The 11,413-nt window shown below is 38.2% G+C and overlaps 1 protein-coding gene across 1 annotated transcript; it reads left to right on the top strand.

The window, feature by feature from the left end:
- Positions 1-3,546: 3,546 nt before the first annotated feature.
- LOC145613872 (uncharacterized) lies at positions 3,547-5,004 on the top strand. The gene has a single exon (XM_081668912.1). It carries the CDS (start codon positions 3,547-3,549, stop codon positions 5,002-5,004), a length of 1,458 nt encoding a protein of 485 aa, XP_081525038.1.
- Positions 5,005-11,413: the final 6,409 nt, after the last annotated feature.

The raw sequence follows: 11,413 nt of genomic DNA, 5'->3' as shown, positions 1-11,413 counted from the left end.
CCGTCGTCTTCTTTTGTGCGTAAAAGCGAGACAAGAAGGCTTTAGTAACATCATCCCATGTTCTAAGCGAATTGGGCTTAACCTCTTTATCCAACAACTCTATGGCACGACCAATGAGAAATGTCGTTCACCTTAATGGTATTGCAATACTTCTCAAATTCCTTTAGGTGATTCAACGGAGTCTCACTCTTGGATCCACTAAATTGCCTTCATTCTATCAAAGTAATCATGGCCGGTCTTATCTCGAAATCGTTCGCCGGTGTTGTAGGTGGAGCAATGCCACTCTCAAACCTATAAGTACCGGCAATGCCCAACTCCTTCAAAGCTACCCTTGGATGCTCTCCCATTCCTCCTTCTTGCATCTCTTCCTCAAACTCCTCTTCACTTGAAGAACTATACTCCAAAGATCGATTGGATATTCTTCTCCTTGAGAGTGTCCTTTCGATTTCCGGTTCAAAAGGCACAATAGATCGATCACGAGCGCTATGCATGCAAAATCTCAAAAGAAATTGTTAGTAACTACGCTACAAGTGTAGCCTAAAATAAAGAAATAAAATCTTTTTGTGTTTTTTCAATTTGATGGAATAGACTCAACAACAATACATAATCACGACACCATTCCCCTGCAACGGCGCCATTTTGATCGACGGCGAAATGGTAGGTCGTTGGACTACCCTCCCCAACCGGTCAAACAAAATTTATAACAATCAACCAACCCCTATAGAAGTATAATAGTAAGTCAAGGGTCAAACCCAAAGGAATAGTGAGTGATGGTCTATTGTCTTTCGCTAAGTTATCCCGAAATCAAAGGTAGGGTTGTAAATGCTAATGGTAAGACTAGAACTTACACAACAATAACACTTGTAGAAATCAAATATGATAAACACTAGTACTAGGATCTACATGCATTTATAATGTAATTGGCTAATTGGGAGGTCAAATTGGCTAAGTCAAACAATGTGAGGGAAAATCAATCATTCAACCAAAAGAACATATCAAGCTATTCTCCTAGAGGTCTAACTAGTGTCAACTACGATAAACTCTAGCTAGGAAACATCACAAGACACCTCAATCGTGTAAATGCAAGCCACAAATCAATGGTCCGTATCAATGTGAACTTACAATGCAATCTAGTGCAACAATCAAAGTTGGCCAATCTTCAATTAATCACACACATGCACATGATTCATCAACAAAATTTAATCACACTATCAACTCCATCAATTATCCCTAATTAGCACTAATCCATTAATCATACATGCTTCACCATTTCCGTAGCAAGTAAACTACTCACTAATCAAGGTAATTAGGATCAAAACACATCTAATCAACACATTCATCATGATCGTATTAAGAAATCTAAAATCAATACAAAAATCAATGAAACTTCGATTAAACATCAAACAATCAACAGGCATATGAAAAACAAATGAATTCAATAAAAATCAAACTATATATTGAATCAAAGTGAGTAAACCTTACAAACTTGATCAAAGATCAATTGGAATGAAGAAATCTTGAATAATCAACAATTCACCATGAATTTCTCTCTCTTCAAAACTAGAGTTTCTCTCTCTACAAATATGATCAAAAGTTCTCATTCTCTCTCTAATTACTTCTCTAATTATCCTCTAATGATTCTGTCTCTAAAATTAGAAGGAAAATACTATATATACAAGGAAAAGTCGGTTAGATCGTCTAAAAATAGGCCCATGGAGATGCGGCCGCACAATGGAGAAGAGAAGGCGCACGGAGGAGGGTACAGGTAGAGACCCAGGTGGGTGTGCCCGCACCACCTAGGTGCGCGGCCGCACCTGCCCTGGGTGCGCCCGCACCATGGTGGGTCTTCCTCCTCCCCTTTTTCGACCTTGATCAACCTTGTGCGCATGACTTGGTGATGGTGATGAACATCAAAGTATGCAGTCTTGAAATGAGTGTTTTGGTGGGTTTGTGGCAAAGATGATGCCCCCACCGCATACGTGCACCGGTCTCTAGACTTTCCTCTTGAGTTCCTTCCAACTTAAAGCTCCAAATGCTAACACATGGCATCATCATGATGAGAAATGTAGGAGGGAAGCTCGGAAATCTTTGGAAATTCGATCATAACCTAAAATCCAACGAAAACAAACAAATAATAGAGAAAAACAACGAATAAACAAAGAAATGCACAAAATAAAGAAACTAACTACGAAAAGCACAAACTAACGAAATGAAGAGAAAAACTAAGAAAAACTAAGGAAAAAAGCTACAAAATGAAATGAAAATCATCCTAAAGAGATCAAATGAGTGCCATAAATGTCACTCATCACTTAGTTAATTGAGTGAGGTGTTTAAACTGTACCTTGAGTATTTAATTTAAATAAGTTTTGTCTATTATTGATAAAGTTGGGGTAATTTCTATCTATGTTCATGAATTAGTACAATGATACTATAAACAAGTAGCTAATGTTAATTTAAATTGTAAGTGTTATAGAGTTTTAAAAAAAATGGTTGTAAAGTGTCAAATAAGTTGTCGACGTTGTTGTGCTTTAAAGTAGAATTCCACTGTTTTTACCACCGCTTCGTTAAGGGTTGTGTACAGAGTTTATTGTTATATTTTGTTATAATTAGTTTCGTACCCAAATCCAGACAATAAGAGTGACACCTTTGTATGATATATGGGTTATTTTATATTTTGAAGAATTTTGAAGTTAAACTCTTTTGAAGGATTTTTGTTGAATTTTGGTCTTAGAAGTTAAGACCTGCAGTATTTTAAATTGGGGTTGATGATCCCTAAGTGTGTTTAATGATTTTTTTTTTAAAAGTATGTTTATAAATTTTTATATTTTTGTGAGTGTAAGAAAACCATTGGACGGGAATTCAATGGTTTGATTATGCCAACATCTTGGGCTGCGGAATTCGAGGTGTAATTTTCTAGGTTAATTGTTGTTGTCCGGAACTACTCGGGTTGCGGAATTCGAGTAGGAAAACTGGGAGTTCGACCATTCTCAGACGCAGACGGCTGCGGAATCGTCTGTAGGTTCGCCCTAACAAACCTTTCATGGTGGGCTGCGGACTCACCGACGTTCATATTTTATATGCTTGCATCACTATAAATCTAATTTTCAAAAGGGTTAAAATTTAAATGGAGTGAGGTGTTTAAACTGTAAAAAACATAGCAACTCAAAACAAATGGTAACCCATATAGACGATTATTAACACTTATAAAGTTTCCTGCTCAAAATCAATAGTATCTTTAAAATAAATAGATTTTAACCCTTTTTGAAAATAAGATTTAAAGTGATGCAAGCATATAAAATATGAACGCCGGTGAGTCCGCAACCCACCATCAAAGGTTTGTCAGGGAGTCTGCGTTTGAGAATGGCCAAACTCCCAGTTTTCCTACTCGAATTCCGCAGCCCGAGTAGTTCCGGACGACAACAATTAACCTAGAAAATTTAATTGAGTTATGTGGGTAGGAAGAAACCAAGGGTATATTTTTTTCTTCTTCTTATGTGTTCAGTCTTGATGTGTTTTATGAGCTCACCTGCTTGTTCTTTTTGTAGAATGCCTCCACGAATGAGTCCTAAGAAGATTGCTGCCCGACGCAGGCGAAAGGCAATTGAGGATGCCATTTTAGCATTGGCAAGCCGAACTGTTGCACCTCCTCCTAATCAAGGGCAATCAGTCTTTGATCGTTATGACCGTCATAGACCACCTACCTATGAAGGAACTGCTGACCTAATGGTTCTAGAAAGTTGGCTCAGAGAGATGGAGAAGTTGTTCACTGCAACTAATTTTCCTCCGCAAGAGAGGGTGCCAATCGGTTCCTATTATTTGAAAATGGAAGCCGACAACTGGTGGAGTACTGTTCGTGAAGAGTGCATGGCAGTGACTAGTTTTGGGTGGGCACAATTTGCTACCAAGCTAAAGGAAAGATTTTATCCTGATGAGCTTCGTTGGCAAAAGCAAGAAGAATTTTTGTCTTTGTCTCAGGGGTCTATGTCGACCCAGGAGTACACAGACAAGTTCACTGAGTTGTCCTGTTTTTCCACCTCTATTGTGCCTTCAGAATCTGAGAGGGTAAAACAATACATCAAGAAGATGGATCTTAAGGTTAGGACCCATGTCCTAAGTTCTGGTGCAAGTTCTTTTCAGGATGCCTACGAGATTGCACTTAGCATTCATGCCTCTATCCAAGAAAAGGAAACTGCAAGGAGCGTGAGTGTGAAGAAGCCGGTTATTACTTTCTCTCAATCCTCGGCTAAGAAGCCAAAGATTGACTCTGGAAATCGAGGTAACTATCAGCAGGGATCTGGTTCTAGTTTGAGTTTCAGGTCGGGTTCTCACTCTAAGTGTCGTACCTGTGGAAAAGACTATCATCCAGGAAAGAATTGTGACGGATCTACGATTGTATGTTATCACTGTAAGGAGGTGGGTCATAAGTCCTTCAAGTCTCCTAAGAACCCGAATGTTGCTTACCCTCCTGCTGTTAAATCTGTTGATCCTACCGCTCTTGTCAAAAACCGCATTTATGTGATGACACAAGCTGAAGCAGACGTGCAACCGGATGTAATCTCTAGTACATTCTTTAGTAATTTTGTACCTCCTTATGTGTTGTTTGATACCGGAGCTACTGTGTCTTTCATTGCTAGTCACTTTGTTGTTAAAGCTAATTTGACTAGTAGATCACCTGTAAAGTCTTTGATATCTCTCCTTTCAGGAGAGAATTTTCTGTGTCATGATAAGTTTAAAGATGAGCCTATCGATATCTTGGAGACTAAGCTTTTTGCTGATATGAAAGAGTTTCCAATGATCGAGTTTGATGTGATTTTCGGGGTGGATTGGTTATCGAAATATCATGCAACCATCCATCGTCGCGATCAGAAGGTGATGCTTCGTGGCCCTAAAGGAAACCGAATCTCCTATTCAGGTGTCATGGTGAAGAAAGGCGGGAAGGTTGTTTCTGCTCTAAAAATGAGAAAGATGCGACAAAAGGGTGATGAGGTCTTCCTTTGTGTATGACGTAGGTCGAAGCTAGGTCGTTGGGGCTAACCCCTACCCAAGGTCAAACAGTATTTATAAACACTCAACACACCCCTATATAGGTATAACAGTAAGTCGAGGGTCGAACCCAAAGGAATGGTGAGTCAAAGTCTATTGTCTATAGTCAAGCTATCCCGAAGTCTATAGATAGGGTGTGAAATATATACTAAGGCAAACACGGCAAATAAACGAGAAGAAATCAAATGTAATAAGTACTAGGGCTAGCATCCACATGTAGTCATATTGGAATCAACTAATTGGGAGATTAAATTGGCTAAGTCAAGCAATGTGAGGGAAGATCAATCATGCAACTAATAAAGCATATCAAGCTATTCTCCTAGAGTTCTAACTAGCGTCAACTACGATAAACTCTAGCTAGGAAACATCACAAGACACCTTAATCGTGTAAATGCAAGCCACAAATCAATGGTTCGTATCAATGTGAACTTACAATGCAATCTAGTGAAATAATCAAAGTTAGCTACTCTTTAATTAATCACACACATGCACATGATCATCAACCAAATTTAATCACATCATCAACTCCATCAGTTTTCCCCATTTAGCAGCAATCCATTACTCATACATGCTTCACCATTACCCTAGCAATCTAACTACTCATAATCCATAGAAATCAAGATCAAAACAAAGCTAAACAACAAATTCATCATGATCAAATTGAACAAACTATAATCACTCACAAATCAATCAAACATCAATCAAAATTGAACATTCAACAAAACAATTGAAATCATACTAAAGATTAAACTAAAGATTGAATTAAAGAAAAGGAAATCTTACAATCTTGAACAAAGATCAAAGGAATTAAAGAAAGCTTCAATCATCAACAATCCACCATGAAATTCTCTCCCTAAAACCTAGAGTTTCTCTCTCTATAAACCTCTCTAATTTGATCAAAAACTTATTCTAATTCTATTCTAATTCTTCCTAAAATGATTCTCTCTCTAAAAATAGAAGGAAAGACTATATATAGGAGGGAGAAGTCGGTTATGATATCCAAAAATAGACCCACGCGGGTGCGGCCGCGCATAAGTAGAAGAGGAGGCGCACGGACACAAACCCAGGGGGGTGTGCCCGCACGCGCCTCCTGTGCGGCCGCACGCGCCACTTGTGCGGCCGCACACACCCCCTGTGCGCCCGCACCAAGGAGGGTCTCTTCCTTCCCCTTCTTCGACCTTGAGCATCCTTGTGCACACAACTTGGTGATGGTGATTAACATCAAAGTAGGCAGCAAGTAAATGAGCATTTTAGTGGGTTTGTGGCATAGATGATGCCCCCACCGCATGTGTGCACCGGTCTTGAGACTTGCCCTTCGAGTTCCTCCAAGCTTCAAGATAAAAAAACTAGCACAAGGCATCCAATGCGATGATAAATGTTGAAGGGAAGCTCAGAAATCTTCGGATGATCGATCATAACCTAAAAACAAATGAAAACAAACAAATAATAGAGAAAAACAACGAATAGACAAGGAAATGCACAAAATAAAGAAACTAACTATGAAAAGCACAAAGTAAAGAAATAAAGAGCAAAACTAAGGAAAACTAAGGAAAAGAGCTACAAAATGAAATGAAATTAATCCAAAAAGAGATCAAATGAGTGCCATAAATGTCACTCATCAAATTCCCCCAAGCTAAACTTTTGCTCGTCCTCGAGCAAAACAAAGCAAGAAAGAATAAGGATGAAAAATTTATTAAAAAGGAAAAAGAAAGACTCGAGATGGGAATGTACACTAAGTCTCACTGTCGTAGGAATCACGGTTGTTTTTAGCTACAACAAGCCCTTTAAACCCCAAAGTCGCCTATGAGGACGAGTGAGATCTCGTAAGGGTGTCCTAAGAGTTTACCCACAACTCTCCACCAACATCAAAGAGGTAAATCCATAAAAGGGAAAGAAAAGAAAAATGAAAACAAAACCTTTGCGAAATGGACTTACAAAGAGACTATAATGCAAATGAATGAAAGTCTTTCTCAAGTAATCAAGGTATGCACTTTTCAAGATATCTAAGGTTGATTGAAACATAGGGTATGCTAGGCATAGGAACTAGACATCACGATCCACGTTCATCCCAAACGATCTTACCGCGTTCTCCCAACTAGTCTCAAATCTTCCCTTAGTGAGCATCCCAATGATTCCTCAAAGGAACCGGAAAAAGAGATTTATTTAGGCTACTCGACAATCTTGACTATGCATCCCCTTTCCTTAGGCAATGACCCATGATTCCCTCCCCCGAATAGTGACTCTACTTTCTAGGTCGAAAGGTCTTTACCCAAGGTTGTAACGTAAGGCATAAAAGGGTGAAGGTAGGCTAAAATTTGAAATTTGGTGGTTTTGCTAATAGTGAAGCAAAGAACGGGCCCTTTCTTAGAATCACAATCAGGTTATCACCAATCCAAACAAAAATACGTACACCCCCAAGCTTATTTGAAGCTATACTCACAAGAAATATATGCAAAAAGTGTAAACGCTTATCCCCCAAGCTTAAATGAAGCATTGTCCTCAATGCTTAGAAGGAGAAAAGAATACATCAAAATATTTTTGAATTTTTCATTTTTTCAATTTATTCTTTATTTTTTTCGATATGCTTTGTCCTTGCCTCTTACTAAATTCGGACGGCTTTTTCAATAATGCAATTTATTCGTCCATGCCTTTAATAATGAAGGACAGCTTTTACTCATAAGCATTTGCCATTAATCACAAAGAAGATATTATCACAAGCTTGCATCAATGGAACCACATATCTCAACTTTTTCACCACAAACTCCATCAAGAATGATCAATTGCTTCACAAAAACAAGAAGAGGAAGAAAATGAAACAAAAGGCCAAAGATTTAAAGATGTGTCTTGAAAAGAATGGAATAGGCTCAAATGGTTACAAGAAGGAAAATGTAAACCCAAAAATAAAGATGAAACAAACTAACCTAAAAATGAAAAATACCAACCCGAAAATTGTGCCTTTGTCCTCCCTAGATAGCTCGGTCTCGGGTTTAAGAATCATACATCAAGCTTTATATATTAGGTTTGCAAAGTCAAGGATCCACGCCGCTCATACAAAATAGGTTGAAGGCTTGAAAAACGATGACCTCACATGTTTGTAGCAAAAACTCACTAGTGGTGTCGAATCGAATATAGGGAGCAATAACCAAGCATGCCACAAACAAATAGAATCCGGCTTCATGGTCCTCCTAGTTCAAACCAACTACCCTAGCATACACCTATCCTAGAGTCAACCGAACATAGTCTCAAACCGTGCATACCTTTACCACCTAGGAAGAAAATCATGCAAAAGACAAAGTCCAATGTACAAAGTCCAAATCATAAAGAAAATAAAAATGGTGAAAAAATAAGACTCAAAATCAAACCACAAACCAAAACAAGAACAAAGTAAAAATAAAGGAAAAGAAGAGAAAAGAAAATAGAATAGGAGAAATGGAGAAAAGAACTAGAAAGCAAGTTAAACACATATATCCTAATCAACAAACAAGTGATCGAATGACAACATCGTCATCGATCCCAAACAAATAACGTGTTAACAAGAAATCATCCTCGAACCGTTCAACTTCCCCTAAACTAATCCTAATCTATGTATCCAAAGAAAATAAAGAGAAAAATAAGAAATGTCTCACCGGGCTATCCACGCTTAGCATAATAAACAAAAGCGATAAAAAGAACCACCTTCGTTGCGTTCCAAGAACGTGAGCATTATCAAAAAGCCATGTGAGAACAAGAAAAATAAAAGAAACTACAAACAAAGGAAAAAGGTTAATAACTTCAAAACAAAAGAAAAGAAAAGGAAACTACAAAGGAACACTAAACTAAGATAACAAAGAGTTAAAAAGAAAGAAAAGAAAACCAAGTAACTAATTAAACTACAAGCTAACTAAAAGACACTTAGGCTTTGGATATTCGATGAGTTATGGAAAAAGGTTGGTGCAATTTTAAGGGTATGAGGGTGATGGGGGACGAAGGTAGAAGAAGGAAATAAGGGGAAACGAAAGAAGAAAGAAGGAAGGGGAAGATAAGGGGCATGGCAGTGGGCGCAGCCATTGGTGGGTACAAAAATAATGATGATGATAAACACCAACATAGGCAGTAGCAAAATCCCCATTTTAGTGGGTTCAAAATCCCAAAATAATGGCAGCACCACATGAACCCACAAAAAATAAACCTCCTCCAACTTTTAAAGCACAAAATTCCCTATCTTACCTCACTACAAGTCTTCCCCTTTTACCTCAAATTTTGATGATATCGAGTATAACACATCAAAAACCGCAAAACACTTTCTCATTCCTCATGCTCATTTGATAAAATCCAATCCCAAGAATCCACCCTACAAATCCAAACAAGTAATGAAGTGAAAGAAAAGAAACTAAAAGAAGGGAAAATAAGAAAATTAAAAATCAGAAAGAAAAGTTTAGAGATCTCCGGGTTGCCTCCCGGGAAGCGCTTGCTTATAGTCCTAAGCTCGTCCCTTCCTCCAAATCATGGAGGGTCAAAGAACACCACCTTCTTCAACATGGCGGAAAGAGAAAATTTCTCTTCAACTTCCAGCAACTATTCGTTGTTGCTTGATGAGATTTCATACAAAGACTTTTCAAATGCAAGCTTTTCTTTCCACAACTTCTTTCTCTCTCTCTTTTTCCTAGAAGCTCGTGCTCTTTTCTTTGCCTTGTTCTTCTTTGTAAATGGTTCTTTTCCATCTAAAATCATGGAAACATCACCTTCATCTTTAGGATAGAGTTCAAACCAATGAGGAATGTCGACTTCCTCCTCGTCCATAAGCTTGGGAATCATCATTTTATCTTCACTAACCTTCTTGCAATCACAACTCAAAAGCACATCATCATAATTCTCAAGAAAATCGTTAGTTGAAGAATCAATCATGCATACATTATCAATGGAGCAAAGGGAATTAACACACATTATTCCTTTCACAAGAGACAAAGACTCATGCATTGGTTTCAAATCAAAACTTTCATCATTCTTACCAACTCTCAAGGTAATACGACCTCCCTTAACATCTATCAAGGCTCCCGAGGTGGCTAAGAAAGGTCTTCCTAAGATGATAGGGATATGGTCATCTTCCGCAATCTCAAGCACAATGAAATCAACGGGAATGGTGAACTCTCCTATCTTGAGAGGAACTCAACTTTCCCTTTGGAAACTTAATAGACCGATCAGCCAATTGAAGGGTCATGTTGGATGGAAGGAGCTCACCTAGCTTAAGTTTCTTAAAAACGGAATAAGGCATGAAGCTAACACTAGCACCAAGATCACAAAGAGCATTATGGAACAATTTTCCTTTGATTTTGCAAGGTACGGAGAAATTTCCGGGATCTATCAACTTTTGGGGTAAGTCGTTTTGAATAAAAGCACTAAAACACTCCCCTAAATTCACCGATTCCACCATATTTCAATCTCTCTTACCGCTCAAAATATCCTTAAGAAACTTAGCATAGTTTAGCATTTGTTCTACAACATCGGTAAAAGGAAGAATAAGATGAAGTTGGTTAAGCATCTCGATGAATTTCCCAAATTGCTCATCCAATTTGTGCCTATTGTGCTTTTGGGGGTAACGAAGTCTAGGTTTGTAAGCCTCATCTTGCTTCCTCTCTTTCTCCTTAGGCTTATCATTGGAATCCTCACTCATCTTGCTAGGTTCTTCATGCTTATTCCCTTCACTCGGATCGCTCTCCTTTTCACTCTCCTTACTCTTCCTAGGAACACTCTCTTTAAGGACATTACCACTCCTAGTGGTCATAGCACACATCGGTTCCCTAGAGTCGACTTCTTGTGAGGGTAAGGAAGGAGGCCTAGCACAATCTCTCAAAGGGATGGCTAGTTCATTGATTTGGTTCTCAAGCATCTTTCCATGAGTAAATAGGACCTTAAACATTTTGTTACAAGACAATGTGAATTCATTCAACATCTCGGATTAAGCCATCATGAAATTCTCTAGCCTATTCAATTGGGATTGTTGAGCATAGAAATCATCACCTTGGATTTTAGTCTTTGGAGTAATTTGAGATGGGGTATCTCTTTAAACATCATTTTGAAAATCTCCCCTACCTTGATTACCCCAATTACCCCTACCATGATTTTGGCCGGAATTTTGATTATGGTTACCATAACCTTGGTTATGATCCCCATATTCTTGGCCATGGCTTTGATCATTACAACAATAGTTATTATGATTACCACAAAATTCTTGGGTCACATGATTACCATAACCACTATTTTGGTTATAATTATCATAGCTCCCATGATTGTGATAATTCCTATTCCCAACATTCTTTTGAGCATTAAATCTAGGTCCAAGATCATTATTATCATCACAATTCCCATGCACATTCTCATATCCATCATATCT

The sequence above is a fragment of the Chenopodium album genome, chromosome 25 (assembly GCF_948465745.1).
Source record: "Chenopodium album chromosome 25, dcCheAlbu1.1, whole genome shotgun sequence".
Lineage (NCBI taxonomy): Eukaryota > Viridiplantae > Streptophyta > Magnoliopsida > Caryophyllales > Amaranthaceae > Chenopodium > Chenopodium album.
This window is presented reverse-complemented; position numbering and strand designations above follow the sequence as displayed.

What these genes read in the sequence shown, in the direction of transcription:
- LOC145613872 (XM_081668912.1), top strand. Translation starts at nt 3,547, where the DNA reads ATGCCTCCACGAATGAGTCCTAAGAAGATTGCTGCCCGACGCAGGCGA.